Raw genomic sequence first — 20,033 nt, forward strand, 5'->3', positions numbered from 1 at the left:
TTGGGTTTACGACGAACGGAACAACATCAACGGAAGCTTTGCATATTTGGGGAATCCATCTCATTCCCTTGTTCTAGCAACCGGATAGTCTCCTCCAATCATATCTAGAGGATAAATGGGACCATCTCTTCGTGTAAATTGGTCCCATTAATCTTCTCCATGTGATTAGAGCGACCAACTTTGTTGCCTAGAACACGATCTCTCAAATTTAAATTCACACTTGAATGTTTGATAACTCAGATGAAGGAAACATATATTGTGGCCTCTAGCTGCTTCGGGCATAACTTCTAGTTTCTCCCTGTCCATAGCTTGGGCTCAAAGCCATATGCACTGTGGTCAGTTTTTGCCAATTTCCTGAACCAAAAACTAGAGGAAGAGGTTGAATAGGTTTATTAATTTTTACTCTTTTTATCTTAATTCCTCTGTGTGTATATTCATCCTTTTAATTAATTCAAAGTGTAAGGCTAATATTACAGTATATGCAAAAGCAATTACTTACAAAGTACACATAAGATATTTAGGTGGTTCAAAATTCTTCTACAAGTTACGGGTCCACCCTGATAAGAACCTTACTTTGAGAGGTCCTTATCTTTTCTAAAAATGAAAGGAAGAGTTGAAAGAGGGAGGTTAAGAGGTTTGGAATAAGAGAGAAAGGAAGAAAAAAAGATGTAAAATAGAGGAAGATAGAAAAAGATATAGAAGGAAATGAGAGAAAAAATATAGGATAAAAGAGGGGAGAGGTGCTAGGTACGAATTTGAGGGAAAAGAAAGATTTTGAAAAGGTTTGATTAATTTCTTTCTTTAGCCACCACCCTTGTATATAGCATTATTTGGAAAACTCTTTAATCAACTAGAATTACGTAATTCAAGGAGAAATTCTAAGAAATTGAAAGGATTACATCAATGTAAGAGAGATTCTAAGAATTGAAAGTTTACATCATTAAAGATAAATCTAATCTAGTAAGATTTAGGGGGCATTTTCTCCTGGTAGCTCTCATGCCCCATTTTCCATTTTTGCCCTCATTTCCCGCATCCTCTTCTTTCTTCGAGGTGGTGCCACTTCCCATTTTGTAGTGGCACCACTTTCTATTTCTCTTTTTTTTTTCTTCTTCTTTTTATCTTCTTCTATATAGGTTTAACAAATTTTTAAGGCTAGTTTACAACCATTCCACCTCAGACTTTTATAATGGTTCACAATCAATATTTCATATGGTTAATTCACTCCTAGGAATCTTTTGCCCTATAGTTAAAGTATCCACTAAAATCATCCAAACAACATCTAAAACAAGAACCTAGAAAGGATTTACTTACAACACTTGCCTAACACTTGGGACATATGGTCAACAGCTACTAGGACAAACACCTAGATCCAATTAAGGGATTTTCAGTAGCTACCAATTAGTTTATACAAGTCTTGGTTGGTTTAAAAATACAAGGGTTGCTTTCTTATCTAATTAAAGCACAATTAAGCCTTTTGATTAAGGGTGGGCACAAGTCGGGTCAGGGACAAGTTTCCCAAAACCGATCCCCATCCCCAAAAAAAAAACTAGAATGGGATTGGGAAACCAACCTTGTCCCCACCCTATTCCCCTACTATTCCACCCCATCACTGCCCCTGCCCCATAAAAATTATTAACCTGTAAAAATTATAAAATTTGATAAATAAGGGCTTTAAAGCCCAATTTTTTCTTTCTTAAATGCCCTAAATTGAACTTTTTTATTCTTCATAGTCTTTATTTTAAATAAGAAGGTATAAACATATGTGTGAAAAGTTTTTTTCCCTTAAATACCCTGACTAAAGTTAATTAATTATGTTTTTTTGTTTATTAAACCAAATATCATTTTAATATGAGAGAGGGGCATTATAGGTATACATCCCCACGGGTATGGCTAAATAAGTTTAGGAAAATATTTCCCTTGATTTTATTGATGGGATCCCTTCCTCAATAAAATACACTTTCAGGCACTTTCAAAATACACTAAACCCCCCTAAATACTTGTATGTATCTGATATTGGAGCGCCAAGACGGTAAGACCTCACTCCCGCTTCTTCTGTTTCTTTGTACAAATTTCACATCCCATTTTCCAACCTCACCGGGACAACGCCGACCCGAGCAAAGGAGTGCATCGAGTGGAATCAAAAGATGAATGATACCTTTGAGAGAAGAGCGGAAATGGTGCAAAGATACACTAACCGGAGTTGTCGACAGACGCCATTTTGAACTGATTGGTCCGTCATCCCGAAGCCCCTGCCACATTCAGGTTCACTTCTCCTCCAGCAACACAATTAGGCTCCCTTTACATTCGCCTAAGCTCCAAGCCGCCATGGAAAATCTAGGGATTCTCGATTCCTTGGGCGACCACTCTGTCAACGAGATTTTGGACAGCTGGAGCGGATTCTGCCGCTGTACCGATCAGCTCCTCAAAGGCCAAAACATTCTGCCTGTCGAATCTGACTTTGTTTCTTTCGTAAGAGACCTTTGCAGATACGGCTTGGACTCTCTTGTCCAGGATCATTTTCTTCTGTCCTTAGAGGTATTAAATCACGATTTTTTTTCTTTTATTATATACTGTATTCTAATTAGTGAGAACAAGCATATGTTTTATTTTTATTTTTATTGTGTTTCTGAGATGCTACTGCAAGATGAGCTACAGGAATGTGCTGCTTGCGACTATTTTTATGACAGTGATTTGTGTGCAACATTTTTTTCATTTTATAATTACAATATTCGCTCGTTCTGCCTCAGGAATCTGCATTATATACTTTTGCAGGAAACTTTTAAGAGAGATGGCGTCTTGAGGTTTTGGCAGCATTTCGATGCTTATTGCGATGGTGCATTGCTGGAAACAGATGATACACATGTATTGAAGCAAGAAAAATTACTTGTCATTTACCTTCTTTAGAAATTTCAGAGGCACTTGTTACCCTTTTTTAATATATATATATATATATATATAACATGCTATTTTCGTTAAAAATCTTTATAACACGAAAAATTTGACACGGTTTTTGTTTATTTTTTATTTAGTTTCTTGGAGGATTTTTGCTTGGCTTTTTTGCACACATTAGACTGTTCTCAACTTGTGTTTTCTGACAATATGGTATCAATTGACTCCTTTAGTCTTCTTGATTCCTCTAAATGATAGTTAGATTCGTCTGGTCATGATTTTCCTGGAATGCTCAAAAGTGTTGTTACAATGAAACACTTGCATTCCTCAATTTTTATCAGTTAAAATAGCAAATTATTCGAGATAGGAAAAAAATTACAATAAGAAATTTTTTAAAGCATGTTAAGTATGGATTTTTTGGTATCAGGCAGTGCTATCTGAAGCATTAGAAGAAATATGCTCAGACAAAAAGTATCTGGAGAAGTGTGTGATGATGTTGGCCCATGCTTTGCATTCATATGAAAATGGTGCAATGAAGGGAATCCAGAAGTCAGAGGTGGGAAGAACTCTACTTGCTAGGTACCAGTTGATGGTATCATCAGTTCTTCTCACAACTCTCCCTAGTCATTTCCCTGGTAAGCCTCTTTCCTTTGCAAATTTGTTGTTGGATGTTTTCCAGAACTTCTTTCTCTTAGATAAAACTAGTTACTTCAACTTTCATGAATCAGTACCGTTTCTCATTATTAATATTGTTCTAAATCTAAACGAATATAGCTTTCAGTAAATCACAACAACATTTTAGCAAATATGTAGATATTCCTAGACAAGCAAGACAGATATGGAAAACCCGATTATGGGCTTTCTAAACATTTCTACTTATTCTCATGGAACTAAGTTGGATTTTTTTGCATTTTTGTAAGGACTATGGACACTACCTTTCTCCACATTGGTATGATATTGTCCACTTTGGGCTTAAACCCTCATGGATTTGCTCTCGGGCTTTACCCCAAAAGGCCTCATACCAATAGAGATAGTGTCCACACTTATATATCCATGATCCTCCCCACTTTTAGTCAATGTGGGTCTTTAGTTGTATACCCAACAATTTTCAAGTTGTTTTTTAAAGTACCTTGATTGCTTTGGTCGCAATGATGCTTGTAAGGAGTTTGATCATTGACTATTCTTATTATCATTCTCAATATATCTCTTCAGGAATACTCCGTGTTTATTTCAAGGGGAAGTTAGGGCAGTTAAGTAGAATGATATGTGAAGAATGTGAAGATGGATATGATCTTGGAGGGAACAGTGATTCTGGTCAAAGAATTGAGATCTTCTCAGGCACAGGAGCAAACGTTGGCGAAAATTATGAAGAGAGAAACATTTTTCAAAAGAATAAATTAGTGAGAAACATGGGCATGGTTGTTCGTGATCTTCAAAGTCTTGGATTTACTTCTATGACTGAAGATGCCTATGCTTCTGCAATATTTCATCTATTAAAGGTGATTTGAAATTATAAATTGCAACTCCTGTTGATCTTTAACCTTTGCTGGATCCTTTTCATTTGTTAAGCCTGCTGAATCTTGGAATTAGACTTCTAGTAGATGATTTACATTAGTGTATTGGACATTTCTTCCTTGTCACAAACCTTGACAATGTTATAATGTTCTTTGAAGGACCAAGTTCATGATTTGGCTGGTGATGACTACAGAACTCCTGTTCTGGAGTCAATTAAAGAGTGGATTCAGGTAATATTTTAGTATTATCGTCTTGGAATTCGAATTGGTTTCTTGGGTTGGGATAACAATTCTATTGTGCCAGGCTTCTTACTTGTTATGTATTAATTCAGCTGAGGTCTCCATATATTCCATTTTTCTTGTACACAGGCCGTGCCTCTCCAGTTCTTATATGCCCTTTTTGCCTTCCTAGGAGATGCAGTTGCTGTAGATGATAATTTTGTATCTGGTGTGAAGTCACCATTAGCTTCATGTCCTTCATTTTTCTCCGGAGTTGACTTTCGTTCTGAAGGTCTTATTAGATGGCAACTGCGGCTCGAGTACTTTGCATATGAAACGTTGCAGGATTTAAGAATAAGCAAGCTATTTGAGATTATTGTGGATTATCCTGACAGGTAATTCACCACACTTACCTCTTTGCCACTTGGGCTGTTGAATTAAGGTTTTCTTGTCTGAGAGGTTCCTTAGAACGGGTAATATTTTCTGCTACCAGTCACTTGCTCATCATTATGAACGTTTTTTACTTAATGAATTTTTATTTCTTGTTAGCATCTAGATGTGGCAAAACTACTTTTTTGTTGTTGTGAACAGCTACTAACAAACTTTGCAGCTCTCCTGCAATAGAAGATTTGAAGCAATGTCTGGAATATACTGGCCAACACTCCAAGCTTGTGGATTCTTTTATTTCTGCCCTGAGATATCGTCTGCTGACAGCTGGTGCCTCGACCAATGACATATTGCACCAGTATGTCTCAACCATAAAAGCACTTAGAACAGTAGACCCTAAAGGCGTGTTCCTTGAAGCAGTCGGCGAACCAATAAGGGAGTACCTACGTGGAAGGAAAGATACTATAAAATGCATTGTGACTATGCTGACTGATGGAGCTGGAGGAAACTCTAATGGACCAGGGAACACTGGGGATAGCCTTCTTGAAGAATTAAATAGAGATTCAGAAAATCAGGAGAATGTTGATTGTGATGATGATTTCAACTCAGATGACAAGCAGGCATGGATCAATGCAGAGCGGTACGTATCATTCACCAGTGGCTGGTAGCATGTACCATGTTTGGAAGTAAATCTGTGTCTATCTCAGGTTTTTTACTTTTTTTCAGCTGGGAGCCAGACCCAGTAGAAGCAGATCCTAACAAAGGTAGTTGGAATAGAAGGAAGATTGATATACTCGGTATGATGGTCAGTATTATTGGTTCAAAGGATCAGCTCGTCAATGAGTATCGTGTTATGCTGGCAGAAAAACTGTTGAATAAATCTGAGTATGACATTGACACGGAGATACGAACTTTGGAACTGCTTAAGGTGCCTGGTCTGAAATAGTGGATATCCTTATTGTGACTATCAATTCGTCTGTCTGGATAATCACTATAACTTTGTTATTAATTAACACTATCAGCAGTTCACCCCAGCTTGTTGTTTTATCTTTCTGTCTGATAAATTCATTTTTTCTTTAAATTTTAATGTCATTATTTCCAGATTCACTTTGGAGAGGGCAGCATGCAGAAGTGTGAAATTATGCTCAATGATCTCATTGATTCAAAGAGGACAAACACCAACATCAAGGCAACCATGTCAAATCCATCTCAGAGAGGTTATCTGACACCTTATTTAGTATCTCACATTTAAAAAGCCATGCCTAGTTCAACAAAAGCAGCAAATTTTTGCTGCCATGAGTTCAGAAAATGGCCTGAAAGCTTCTTATTCTTTTTTACTTTAGGTGTCAATCAAGGAGGTGCTGGGATGTCACTGGATCTTCTTGATGCTACTATAATATCTTCAAACTTTTGGCCACCAATCCAGGTATGTACTGCCATATTTAGCATCACTATCTCTATGATGGATTTTAGTTTTGGCTTCAGAATTTTAGAGATGGATAGATATATTTAACTTCCTGGGATGTCAAGTTTTAGTTGGTGCAGTATGTTGAAAGAGCTTATTTCTATCTGGTGTTATGATGTCAAGTATATGCACCTTAAGGTTACAAGATTCCTGAAGAAGTTTTTTGAAAGGCATTTCTGTGTTGTCTAATCATGCTCATGCCATCTGCTTCTTCTCAATCCATAATCATGGGGACATCTGTTTTCAAAAAATAAAAAATAAAATAAAAACTTATGGGGACATCTCTTAGACAATAAATTTCACGTGCTATAGTTGACATTGAAAAGGAATGGCAGGTAGAATCACTTGACATACCTGACTCTGTCAACCAACTGCTTTCTGACTATGCAAAGAGGTTTCATGAAATCAAAACACCTCGAAAACTCTTGTGGATGAAAAATCTTGGTACTGTCAAGGTAAGAAGCTCCAGATGCTCAAGCTTTTTTCATTTGCCTTAAACTTTGTTATGACTACAAAGCAAGGTTTAGTCTGGCTGGCATTTGTTGTTGAATAAATCACTATTTAGTTTGACCGAAAAATTGCTTTTTTTTAGGGAAACGATGCTTAGATCAAACTGATGGTTCTTACTATTGTGCTTCTATTTCAGTTGGAATTGGAATTTGAAGATCGGACAATGGAGTTTACTGTGAGTCCGTTGCATGCAGCAATCATCATGCAATTTCAGGAACAACCAAGGTAAATTATCTATGCTAATTTATTTTCCCAAGTATCTCTTTTTATGATAACTATACTCTCTATTGCAGCTGGACTTCTAAGAACCTTGCCTCTGTGATTGGGGTGCCTGTGGACACATTAAACCGAAGGATAAACTTTTGGATCAGCAAAGTATGTGAAATAATTTTTTTGTGTAGTAAGTGGTAGATGTTATGGTTGTGGTCCTATTCAACTGTCCGCAATACACTGCTTGCTAGTGTATATCTTGGGAGACCTTATGGAGATAAAAACATTAAACTACCTAAAATTTCTTCTTTTTTCACATTTATGCATAGGGAATCCTTGTGGAATCATTAGGAACTGAGGTTGATGACCATATCTTCACTATTGTTGATGAAATGGCTGAAATGAACAAGAATGCAGCCAATGGTGGTACCTGTGAAGAGCTCTTGGTGGCAGAGGAAGAGGGGGAGACATGTGTAGCTTCTGTTGAAGAACAATTGCGGAAAGAAATGACTGTATATGAGGTTTATTACACTCATACTCTTGGTGAAATTTTATTATCCTCATGCTCTTAAGTTAAAAATCACAATGTTCGATCTTTAACTCTTCTTTCAATAAAAATTGTTTTATAAAAATTGTCTCTGGGCAGAAGGGGGAATGATGGGAGAGTGGCCCTCCGGCATTCTGCTTCTTTCTGTTGGGAAAAGAGAAGTGGGGAAATGATAGCCAGTTCTTCTCCTCCTCTACAAGTGCTGAGGAAGAAGGATGTGGGTCACATTCTCTTTAGAAAATAATATTTTTAATCAAGAATAAGTAACTGTATTTTTTGTCTTGTTAACAGAAAATGATGTTATTGTTGAAATTCTAGGGGTGGTTCTTACATCACAGATTTTTAGGGGAGTGTGTAACATCAGAAATTTTCTGATGGTCGAGTGTAGTTAATCCTTTTCTTATATCTTGCTTATGTTATGGATTGTAATAAATTGAAATTACCATAGGCCAAATTTACTCTTTGTTCTGATAAGATCTTATTACCTTCAGCCCTATGTGATCAACACAATTTACATAAGCGGTTGTTGAACCACTAACATCGGGTTTGTGCAGAAATTTATTTTGGGAATGCTTACAAATTTTGGGAGTATGGCATTGGATAGGATTCACAATACATTGAAGGTAATTGGTTTATTAATACTATGCAACCAACTTTCTGTGGATGCAGAATAGACCTTGTAACTCTCTAGTTCAGTGTATTGGCTTTTTTTCTAGTTTTATTAATAATAATTATACTAATAAAACTAATATATTGTTATTATCTTTAGCAATCATGTCAATCATCGTTGAATTTTTGGACATAAGCGAGGTGCTGATGCAAGGCTTTACTGCTTTGCAACTGGTAACAAATACCATGTTGTCATCACCTTTTCAAAAAAAAAAACAAATACCATGTTGTCATCACCGTTTCAAAAAAAAAACAAATACCATGTTGTCAACACTTCAGGATTGTATATAAACCAAGTCATGATTCATAATTTTATCATGGAAACTATGGGATCCCTTTATCCTTGGTTTGACCACAAGAGGCACATGCTTACATTAAATCTCTATTGTAATGCAGACCTTTAATCAAGTGGGACTTAGCTGAGGTGTGCATTACTCTTGGTGACCAACAAATGAGTTATCCTCACCATTTGCTTGTAATGCAAATAAGATTGGTCAATTTACTAAAAGTAGAGATTGCATAAAACAGAAGGCACCACCAGTGTGAAACTTGAAGATCATACCATTTTCTAGAACATGCAATTAAGATTGATCAATTTACTCTCCACTAAAAGTTGAGAATGTATTGTATTGGAAGCACCACCCTCCACTAAAAGTAGAGAATACATTGTGTAGGAAACACCACCATTAGAAAACTTGTTTAGAAGGCATGGGGAAACTTGTTTATAAGTTCTGGTTTTGTAGGTTACTTTCATTAAATGGGTATGATTCTTTCGACTTTGTCATTGCAGATGTTCTGTGTAGCTGAACCCCCTTATGATAAGTCACTACATCAATTGCAAAGCTTCTTGTCTGGTCTTGTAGCAGAAGAGAAGTTGGAATTGAGAGATGGAATGTACTTTCTTAAGAAGTACTAAGAAAATATGCCTTTCTTCTTTTCTGGTCCTGCACAAAGAAGATGTAAATAATTTGCAACATGTCAATGTGGGAAAACATTTATTTCATCTACATATTTTATGTTCAATATCTGTTTCTGCTCTCCAGAATTGCAAGAGACTTATTCTTGTTTTGTCTTTTAGAAGCTCCAGATCTACTGCTATTATCCAACCAAACACGGAGAGGAAATAAACTGTTTGTGTGAAGATTTGCTCTTGGTCTTTGGGGTATGGAAGTAGTCACAGTTCTTTCCATAGCATTGAGTTGATTAAGCTGAATAGCCTTTCTATTTATATCATTAAGTACTCATTCCTTTCTATTCTATGCTCAGTCTCATTTTCAAAAAATCTATGCCTCAATTGATCACTATATCTATTTCATAGGATTGATTTTGGGGCTGTTGAGAGTTCTGGCCTTGTCAAAGCTGGTTATGGTATTATATTATCACAATTACCTGTAGTTCAGGCTTGGAACTCGTATGGAAAATGTGTATCCAGACGAAAATGGTTTCCTCTTGTAATTCCTCTTGGAATTACACTCCTGTGGCTGATTTCCATCTCTTGTCTTTAATGCTTGCAAATTCCAAAAGATGAGAGATGATAAGTAGTATTGTCATTCCCTGATTTCGGATGATATAGATGTCTTCTTAGCATCTAACTTGTGTTTGACTCACCAAAACTGAAGTTGTGGCAAAAGGTGCTAGAACAAGTAAGAGATTGAACTAGCAAGAATTCAGTGTCGTCAAAGTGGATATGACTTGTAATAGATTTCTATGTCAGGTGATGAATTATGTCTCTTATTTTCCAAGTGCACCAATTTAATGAGCTTTAGTATCCGACTGAAGCCAGCTGAAAAGCAATTGCAGGGATTACTCACATCTCAAACAAAGATGATGAATAATATATCAAATGTTGATTCTTTTATTACAGTGGTCACTCAGGAGTACACTTGTTTTCATTTTCTTTCAGCTTGACTTAGTGAGACTTCTAAGTAGACACAGACATGTAGATAAAACTCAGGGTTCAACAAAATTGAGATCACTCAGGACAGTGGCGTATCTAAATTGGGTTCAATGCCTTGGATGCAAATAAGCTTCACTCTTGACTTTGATGATGAGCATTATAGGGATTCTCTTGGATATGGCCATTGTGCCATTATTAACTGTGCTACTGTCTCCAATTCCCCAGCATATGAATCATTTTCAGTGAACCATAACACATACTCCAGAATCAATTTTGAGATCAGCTCATCAATTGAGGATTCATCCATAAAGACCTCAAGCAACAGAGATTTGAGTGCGTCATGTAATATGAGGTCAGTACTTTTCTGCAGTTAAATGATCATTGGTAGCTGAACAAAATGCAGAAATGTTATTTATTTTTTGGTAGACAATCATTGAAACAACAACCAACCATAATAAACTCCAAACGTACAAGTATCAATCAATAATATTGTAATCCTAGTAGACAAGTGTAACTCAAGGTTAGCAGAAGCAGGCCTCTCTTTTTTTTCTCTTTTAAAATTCTATTGGTACATGAAAGAGACAATGAATATTCGTGAAAATGCCCTTCCATGTTTAGCTGCTGCAAGTCATTGTTAGAAAAACTTAAAAGACAAGAGCATAACAGTTCTAGAATTTTTCTTCAGCACAATGAATAATAATTAAGTTCAGGGTGTGTTTGTGCAATAGGAAAGTGTTGGAAAAAAAGTCATTAGAAATTTTTTCCATTGATTAAAATTTTCTAGTATTTATGCCATTTTTGGAGACAGGAAAATTTTCCTTTTGATTCTTCTTGATTCTTTTTACCTTTGATAAATGTTAAAAAGGACAGAAAAATGAGTTTCCTATTGCTCCAATAGGAAACTATAAGAAAATTAAACCAAGAAACACTAAAGTAGTTCTTGATCTTACCTCTTACTTTTTACCTTATTATTTATTATGTTTAAAATTTTCAAATCCTGCAAGGGGACTGACCAGGTCTGGCTGTATTCCCTGTCCAAGCCGTCTCACATGACCCTGGGTAAAAGAGTTTCAGAATAAATATACCAAGAGGACTTTAATAATTTAATGGTCTTGAGCATTCAAAGTCCAAAGTATTAAAAACTCTCAAGTAGATGTTTCAATCACACGAATCCCCCGTAGTGTGTGCTTGATACAAGTTTCAGTAGCAGTTTATGTAAATGCAAAAACCCAGTACGTTTGAGTCTTCTTCAATTTTGTTAGGGGAAATGGCTTGTAGCCTTTATTATATTACAGGAACTTCACTTCAATAATGATAGAAAGCTGAATCATTTTCTCAATAGGGAATGTCTAAGAACTAACATAAAAAAGCTCATCACTTCTACTAATATCAATTTCTTTTGGAAAATTTATTTACATTGTTGAAGTAATACCCATTAGCTATAAAAAAATATAAAAAGAATTACAAGTAACAAATTCGTCGAAGTTCCAGTGTAGTATCAATTTTTTGTCTCCTTCGCCTCTCTGTAGAGTTCGTTGATAATTTCCTGCAAAGGAAAACACATTAAGAACACAGTTTTTAGGAACTTAATAGGAGAGGACAAGAACATAAACATAGTTTAACTTTACAGTGATAGAAACAGCAAGGAGAAGACAAGATCAGTATTTAGAAGTTTTACCCCACGAAAAAAGCCAATGGGAGCACCTTTATAGATGCAATATGTCTCAATTATCTGATCAAATATATGCTCCAAAGGAAGGAATGAACAGTATCTGTCTTGTTCAGTCACCTATGATTAAACAACAAGAGAGAATAAGCATCCTGCTCATAGTTTTACCCCCAAGAATCAAAACCTCAACCAGGTAATATGGCATTGCCAATCATATTTGCATCATTTGGGCCCCTGAAGAAATGTAAAGAAGAGAAGGGAGGGGAGGTGACCATTTATACAGCCTAATTGGAGGGATTTTACATTGATTTGATTTTACAATAAAGGGAAGAATGGAGCTTGATTAACTCCTGTAATTAATGGTCAAAGGTCTCTGTAAGGAAGCCCGTAAACAGGGCAGGTAATCTCAATCAGCTGAGATTAAGGTACAAGATCTTCAATGCTGTGATTAAGGCACAGGATCTGGCAAGTATGAAGAAATGTACCACTTTATCAGTTTCTTGAAGTAAATGTTCTATGCTCAGGACCTCCAACATAACGGCTTCATTAGTAAGAAGAACTCCCTTTGGGTCACCAGTAGTTCCACTAGTGTACATTATCGTGCAAATATCTCCCTTTTCTTTTGGAGGAAGTTTGTTACTTGGATTAACTTAAGGAAAAAATTAAAAAATCACACATGAACATTAAAGATTTTGTTCGAAGGAAAATATTAAAACCATGTCTGGACTAGTAAGCCCAATGAATAGACAAGTGTGGCCTCACCAGCGAGAGAAATTCTTCCCAAGAATAGCAAGATACTCCAACTGTTCCAAAGCTGACAATTGCTGGATAAATTAAGTCAATTTGTTGAAGTTAGAAGCCTTTAAAGAAGATATATTAGACATTTGACCTTCATAAGCTCTTAATACATACTCTGTAGATACCGAGCACAATTTGATAGGCATGCAAGCATCTGAACAAGACAACACCAATTAAACCACTTCAAAACGTGCTTAGTGAAATTAAATAAATAAATATAATTGAATTGAAGATGGTAAGAAACAGCTTCAACTTTCAAGCAAACTTGATACTGGTTGCTGCAGAAAAGTCCAATATAGATGGGCCAGTGTGCAAGAAGTTTTCCAGTCAAATGACTCATCTGTGTGATCAATTGACTATATATAATGGACAAAAGCAGACAACCCTCCTCCACAATCCATTAGTACTCCATCAATGAAATGAATTCCATCAGTCTGTCCATGTGAAAGTGGCATACACGCACTAGTTACATGGTTTCTCAAAGAGCAAACGATGTTTTTTGCAGCCTATAGTGGACAGTTATTTCATGGTGTGCACTTTGAAAACTTAAACCCAAATTTGTTATTTCGAAAAAAATTCTTCTATTAAAAAGAACATACCTGGATCCATGATTTGCATCTTGGGTGATTTGTAGTTCCTGATCACTTCTGAAGACCTTGACTTGATTCGGAGGAAGACGGTCTATTCAAAAAACGAGTCAACAACAAAAGGAAAGATAATCTTACTGAGTCCATCTTGTTCCCTTGAACAAAAGCTATTGAAACTTCAGCGTGGTTGATGATAAACACTACAGCATTGGCGCCTGCAACATACAAACAACGACATCATCGACCAGCACAGTGTTGATTACTTTGAAACTAATCATTCAGTCCTTTGAGCTTCCTTATCTCAGGTTTTGTATGGTAGAAGAACAAAAAGATTAAGGACTCACCGAGTGTGTCGTATAAAGGCACATAATAGATTCCCTTACTGTTGCAAGCCTGTACAAGGACCAAACAAACACAATTACCACATTTTCAACTCTAGCAACAGGTGACCGCCCACAACTCTTTTGAACAGTTAGCCAAAATTGCAAATGTACAAAAAACAAGCCGTACCTCCATGGCAATTATCCATTCCGGGCAGTTTGATCCATATATGCCACACCGGCCTTCCTATTGACACAAATAAGGTTCAATCCAAGCAATGACATTAGAGTGTCTGACAAGCATAAAAAGAAATTTTACACCAGGAATACAAATAATACTCCAATCTCAACGTTTTACCGGATTAACTCCACAAGCTCTGATGGCAGCTCCAATTGTAACAACTTTTTCATAGACCTCCTGGTATGTTTGCCATACATAAGGCCCGACCTAAAAACTAACTCGCATTAGCCTACATTTTCATTTGGAAACTGTTATGTTTGACCAAATTGTGGTGTGGGGCCCAGTGGGCCCATGTAATTTTTTCTATTCTTCTTATGTAACCCTAAGTTAGGGAACAATAGATTTAATCAAGAAGATCGGGAAATTGAGCATCGTCGCTCTCGTCTTCTCCCTTTCCCCTTTCGTCTTCTTCTCAATCCAATCTAGAAATTCTCAACCGGAAATCCTAACAAACTGGTATCAGAGCAAGGTTAATCAAATCTCGTTTTCGCTTGTCATCCCGTCTCAGAGCCGCCCTGAAAATCTCGATCGGAGCTTTGCGTCGGAGCTGTTGGAGAAGCTTTGTTTTTCCCGCTTCTCTGTTTTCAGCCGTTTATCGGAGTAGAGAGAGTCCAAGGGACTCCTCGCCGTGGTTGTGGCCGGAACTGCTGTCGACGTTGTCGTTGCCGCCGCCGCAAGTAGGGTTCGGAATGTACCGAACGCAGAGGCGCCAAAACTGAGTTTTCTTGGGGCCGAAATCCCGATTTCGGGAGACATTTCATCAGCGTGAGGCATTTGTCCATTTGGGGGAGAGGAGCGCAGCCTTGCGCCGTGAGCACTGCTCTCGGGACATTGAGGTAATTCTAATTTTATTCTGAAATTAGAATTTTTTTTTTGTAGTTTGGTTCTACTGTGTTTTGTGGATTGGGTGTTGGAAAATTTGAATGGATATGTCGGGTAAATTTGATATTGAGAAGTATGATGGGAAGACGAGTTTTGCACTGTGGCAAGTGCGAATGACTGCTATTTTGTCAAGTCAAGGTGTCAAGGAGGCCATTTTTGGCCGAGATAAAATGTTTGATGCGGTGTCGGATAAGAAGTGGAGAGAAATGGATGATAAGGCACTCTCCATTATCCAATTGTGTTTGAGCAATTCGTCATTGCAAGAGGTTTTATCGGAGAAAACCGCTAAGGTTTTGTGGGAAAAATTGGAGGACATCTACATGAAGAAGTCACTCACTAATCGGTTGCGGTTGAAGTTGCGCTTCTACACCCTTTGCATGGTTGAAGGAACATCAATTTCCGATCATATTTCGGAGTTTGCATCTATTTTAAATGATTTAGATAAAATTGATGCTAAAGTAGAGGATGAAGATCAAACCCTTTTGTTATTGTGCTCATTACCTACATCTTATAAAGCTTTCAGAGATATATTGATTTATAGTAGAGACAAGATTTCTCTTGAAGATGTCAAGAGCAATTTACAAGCCAAGATGCACATTGACAGTGAAATAACCATTGTTGAAAAAGGAAGCCAAGGTGTTGGTTTGGTTGTGGATCGGGGTAGGCTAAGGGATCGATACTCCAAGGACACAAGGACCCGTTCGAAGTCTAAACATAAGGATTTGACGTGTAATTATTGTAAGAAGAAGGGACACATTAAGGCCGATTGTTTCAAGCTTAAAAACAAACAAAAGGCAGATACCAAAGGTTCTTCTTTAGAGGCAAATGTGGCCGAGTGTGACACGATTGATACTTTTTGTGTGGTAGATACCAATGTTGATGACAAGCATTGTTGGGTTATGGATACGGGTGCTTCACAACACATGACTCCTTATAGAGATTGGTTTGAGACTTATGAGTCTATGGATGGTAAGGTACTTATGGGGAACAACAATGTATGTAAGGTTACTGGAGTTGGTTCGGTGACAATTAGGTTCCATGATGGAAAGGTCTGAAGATTGACGGGTGTGAGGCATATACCCGTTTTGACAAAGAATTTGATTTCTTTGGGGTCTCTTGAGGAAAAGGGTTGCAAATTCCAAAGTGAAGGTGGAGTTCTTAGAGTTTCTAAAGGTGCTCTCACAATCATGAAGGCAAAGCGGATTAGAACTCTTTATTTCCTACAAGGTTCCATGGTCACGAGCTCGGCCGCCATTGCACGTTTGGGTACTATCTTGGATGCGGATGCTACCAAGTTGTGGCATATGAGATTGGGGCATATGAGCGAGAGAGGAATGACCATTTTGAGCAAGAGAGGCTTGTTGTGTAGCCAATGCACGGGTAACTTGGAGTTTTGTGAGCATTGTGTTTTTGGCAAGCATAAGAGTTGAGCTTCTCTACGGCCATTTATTTGACCAAAGGAACATTGGACTACATTCATTCGGATCTTTGGGGACCTTCTGGTGAGCCATCCAGAGGTAATGGTTCTCGTTACATGCCTACTTTCATTGATGATTTTTCAAGGAAGGTTTGGGTCTATTTTTTTAAAGAGAAAAGTGAAGTGTTCCGCACATTCAGATAATGGAAATCACTTTTAGAAAACCAAACGGGAAAGAAAGTAAAGAGGTTGAGAACCGATAATGGTTTAGAGTTTTGCAACCGGGAGTTTGATAATTTTTGCAAGACCGAAGGAATTGTTCGGCACAGGACAATGGTATACACTCCACAATAAAATGGTATTGTAGAGAGGATGAATATGACACTACTTGAGAGAGCTAGGAGTATGCTTTCCAATGCGGGTTTGGGTAAGGAGTTTTGGACGGAAGCTGTCAACACAACATGCCATTTGGTGAATCGATCTCCTACCACTTCAATTGAGTGCAAAACGCCCGAGGAGGTGTGGTCGAGTAAGCCAACCGATTATTCCAGTTTGACGGTGTTTGGTTGTCCCGCATATGCTCATGTGAATGAAGGAAAGTTAGAGCCTAGATCGAAGAAATGTGTTTTTCTTGGGTATCCCGAAAATGTGAAGGGGTATAGATTGTGGTGTCCCGAATCATCCAAGTTTCTCATATCTAGAGATGTTATTTTCAACGAGTTGGCAATGTTGAAAGAAAAAAATGTTGCACCCGAGCCGACTATTAAGGAAAATGAGACAGTTGCAAAGAAGGTGGAGTTCAAAGTACCGGTCCAAGAAGGTGATGAGGCAATGTCACATGATGATGAGGCAGGCCAAGAAGATGCACAACCATATTTACTGGCAAGGGACCGCACTAGGAGAGAAATTCGACCACCCACCAGGTATAGACACTCTGATTTTGCTTATTGTTTGGCAGTTGCCGAAGATGTGGAGTATAGCAAGCCATCTTCCTACAAGGAAGCCATTTCTTCTACGAATGCGGCCGAGTGGGTTGCCGCGATGAATGAAGAGTTACAATCACTGCAACAAAATGAGACTTGGTCTCTTGTGAAGCCTCCTAATGATAAGAGGACTGTGGGTTGCAAGTAGGTGTACAAGAGGAAGATTGATAACTCAAATCCTGCGGATTTCCGATACAAGGCAAGGCTTGTGGCTAAAGGCTATATAACCAAGTCCAAGGCGTGGACTTCAATGATGTATTCTCTCCCGTGGTAAGACATAACTCCATTCGAGTTTTGCTCTCTTTGGTGGCAATGCAGGATTTGGAGTTGGAGCAAATGGATGTGAAAACTGTTTTCTTGCATGGTGATTTGGAGGAGCAAATTTACATGAGTCAACCGAAGGGTTTTAAGGTGGCGGGAAAGGATGACCGTGTGTGTCTTTTGAAGAAGTCCCTTTATGGCCTTAAGCAATCATCGCGGCAATGGTACAAGAATTTCGACTCATTTATGGTGAGTATTAATTTTCACCGTTCCAATTATGATAGTTGTGTCTATTTAAAGAAGATGAATGGTGGTGAGTTCATCTACTTGTTGCTCTATGTGGATGACATGTTGATTGCATCCTCCAACTTGAAAGAAGTTAGGAGGTTGAAAGAGCAATTGAGTTTGGCATTTGAGATGAAAGATTTGGGGGCTGCCAAAAGGATTCTCAGGATGTAGATCACAAGGGATCGGCCCAATAGAAAATTGTTTATTTCACAAAAGAGTTTTGTCGAAAAAGTGTTATGGCGTTTTGGCATGGAGAAAGCTAAGGTTGTTTCAACTCCTCTTGCGGTGCATTTCAAGCTTTCAGCTGATTTAAGTCCACAATCCGATGATGAGAAGAAATATATGGAGAAGGTTCCATATTCGAGTGGGGTCGGGAGTCTCATGTACTTGATGGTGTGTACTCGACCCGACATTGCTCAATCTGTTAGTGTGGTAAGTAGATATCTCTCATGTCTTGGAAAAGGGCACTGGGCAACAGTGAAGTGGATTTTTCGCTATTTGAAAGGTACCATTGATGCTCGTTTGGAATTTGGAAACGGTAACAAGGTACTAATGGGTTTTGTGGATGCGAATTTTGCGGGTGATTTAAACAAGAGGCATTCCTTAACAGGATATATTTTTACTTTTGGAGATTGTGCAATTAGTTGGAAGTCTACACTTCAAGCCACTGTTGCACTCTCAAGTACCGAGGCCGAATACATGACAATTACAGAGGCTATCAAGGAAGCTATTTGGCTCAAGGCGTTTGTTGGTGATATGTCTTCTATCGAGGATCCTATTACAGTGTATTATGACAACCAAAGCGTCATTCATTTGACAAAAGACTGCATGTATCATGAGAAGATGAAGCACATTGATATTCGGTATCATTTTGTTCGAGATGTGATCTCCGATGGTAAAGTTGTCGTGAAGAAGATTGGTATCAAGTCAAATCAAACCGATATGCTCACAAAGCCTCTTCCAATTGCAAAATTCAAGTTTTGTTCAGGTTTGGTGTCGGTTTGTTTCAAGCATGTTGCTAGTGTATCTTTATGTTTGTTTTTTGTTCAGGTTATGTTTGTTTTAGATGCAATTTGGTTCAAGGTGGAGATTGTTATGTTTGACCAAATTGTGGTGGGGCCCAGTGGGCCCATGTAATTTTATCTATTCTTATTATGTAACCCTAAGTTAGGGAACAATATATTTAATAAAGAAGATCGGGAAATCTGAGCGTTGTCGCTCTCGTCTTCGAAATCCTAACAGAAACAAACAAGGGCGGAAACGAAACATAGTAGCATCAGCAGATTTAGACATACTGAAACGAAAATAAACAAAAGCAACAGACGATTGAATTGAATCCTCAAAACAACATAAATGAATGATCTACCTTCCCATCCACACGACGAACAAGCATCGGATTATTGGGATTCTTCTTGACGGATTGACTGCGACAGAAGCAGGAGAAGTAACGATCATTAGATACGGTAAGCTTTTCCTTCACATAGACAGCCAAGGAAATATAATTAAGAGTAGACGGAGATTAAGCGACAGCAAAAGATGCAGAAGTGTCAAAAAGTCATCCATGGAGGAAGCCTGCGTCTTTCCTCTTTCATTTGGAGGGAAACTAACTACGTCTCTCTAGGCCGTTTGAAAGAACGAAAACTTCCAGGAAACTACTCTACGAGATCCCTTAACCTGAGACGATCATAAGAGATTAACAGGCGCCCTTCACGGTCTTTACTGCGAGGCATCATGGCGTTCCATTTTTATTTAAGAGAAACGAAGACGACGAAGAAGAAAGAAAACCAGAGGAACTCCCATGGGGACTGGAGGCTCTCTAGTAGTTCTAGCAGCCCATCTTTGGCGTAAACACAGCGATAGACAGGACCAGCCGAAGGCTTATCACCATGGGCAGGCCGCTCCCCCTCCACCTTCACCTTGTAGACATCCATGGCTTCCACAGCTTGCTCCTCTCTGGACTGCGACGAGAATAAAGGACAGAAACAACCATCGTCGATCAAAGGGAATAAGACCTTATAAGTGGGGGAGACAGCCAGACGTGGTTAGCTCGCTGCAATAAATTCAGACTGCTTAAAGAGGAGAAACCTCCACCAAATTCCGTGCGGCGTTTAATGAAGCGAAACATGTCAAGCCTTTTATACGTGGAGACGGCATTATACCGAGTGGATGCCCGCCTTTCATGGCGGTGCTTACTGTACAAGACGACAAAAGATGTTTTTTAACTGTTTTGGAATGTGAATGGGTAATGGCTTCTTTCACTACGTGAAGGGGGAGCTTCAG

General features: G+C 38.2%; 2 protein-coding genes across 3 annotated transcripts; one reads left to right on the plus strand and one right to left on the minus strand.

The window, feature by feature from the left end:
• Positions 1-2,064: 2,064 nt before the first annotated feature.
• Positions 2,065-9,525, plus strand: LOC137951412 (anaphase-promoting complex subunit 2). Its single transcript, XM_068798056.1, has 16 exons — positions 2,065-2,535; positions 2,773-2,862; positions 3,317-3,524; positions 4,102-4,388; positions 4,563-4,634; positions 4,773-5,017; positions 5,233-5,649; positions 5,736-5,937; positions 6,112-6,226; positions 6,353-6,435; positions 6,810-6,929; positions 7,121-7,209; positions 7,278-7,359; positions 7,524-7,715; positions 8,296-8,364; positions 9,201-9,525. The coding sequence occupies exons 1-16, from the start codon at positions 2,149-2,151 to the stop codon at positions 9,324-9,326; spliced, it is 2,784 nt and encodes a 927-aa protein (XP_068654157.1). The 5' UTR covers positions 2,065-2,148; the 3' UTR covers positions 9,327-9,525.
• A 2,134-nt stretch (positions 9,526-11,659) lies between these two features.
• On the minus strand, positions 11,660-19,672 carry LOC137951941 (probable CoA ligase CCL6). 2 transcript variants are annotated; one of them, XM_068798940.1, is made up of 8 exons: positions 19,120-19,672; positions 13,872-13,928; positions 13,706-13,754; positions 13,500-13,576; positions 12,889-12,928; positions 12,739-12,800; positions 12,012-12,096; positions 11,660-11,853 (listed from the first exon to the last, which is right to left on the minus strand). In XM_068798940.1, exons 1-8 carry the CDS (start codon positions 19,144-19,146, stop codon positions 11,747-11,749), a joined length of 504 nt encoding a protein of 167 aa, XP_068655041.1. In that variant the 5' UTR covers positions 19,147-19,672; the 3' UTR covers positions 11,660-11,746. The 2 variants fall into 2 exon arrangements, with proteins under 2 accessions (XP_068655041.1, XP_068655042.1); XM_068798941.1 differs by having other exon boundaries at positions 11,664-11,853; positions 11,986-12,096.
• Positions 19,673-20,033: the final 361 nt, after the last annotated feature.

The sequence above is a fragment of the Aristolochia californica genome, unplaced genomic scaffold, assembly GCF_029961685.1.
Source record: "Aristolochia californica isolate CCGP_79_NKW_82.1479 unplaced genomic scaffold, dmAriCali1.0.hap1 SCAF_15, whole genome shotgun sequence".
NCBI lineage: Eukaryota > Viridiplantae > Streptophyta > Magnoliopsida > Piperales > Aristolochiaceae > Aristolochia > Aristolochia californica.

Coding starts and splice junctions, on each gene's coding strand:
- LOC137951412 (XM_068798056.1), top strand. CDS start 2,149: ATGATACCTTTGAGAGAAGAGCGGAAATGGTGCAAAGATACACTAACC. Junction 2,536..2,772: donor ATTTTCTTCTGTCCTTAGAG/GTATTAAATCAC, acceptor ATACTTTTGCAG/GAAACTTTTAAGAGAGATGG. Junction 6,930..7,120: donor AAAATCTTGGTACTGTCAAG/GTAAGAAGCTCC, acceptor CTTCTATTTCAG/TTGGAATTGGAATTTGAAGA.
- LOC137951941 (XM_068798940.1), bottom strand. CDS start 19,146: ATGCTTGTTCGTCGTGTGGATGGGAAG. Junction 12,801..12,888: donor TTGTGCTCGGTATCTACAGA/GTATGTATTAAG, acceptor TAATTTATCCAG/CAATTGTCAGCTTTGGAACA. Junction 11,854..12,011: donor GACATATTGCATCTATAAAG/GTGCTCCCATTG, acceptor TTTCCTTTGCAG/GAAATTATCAACGAACTCTA.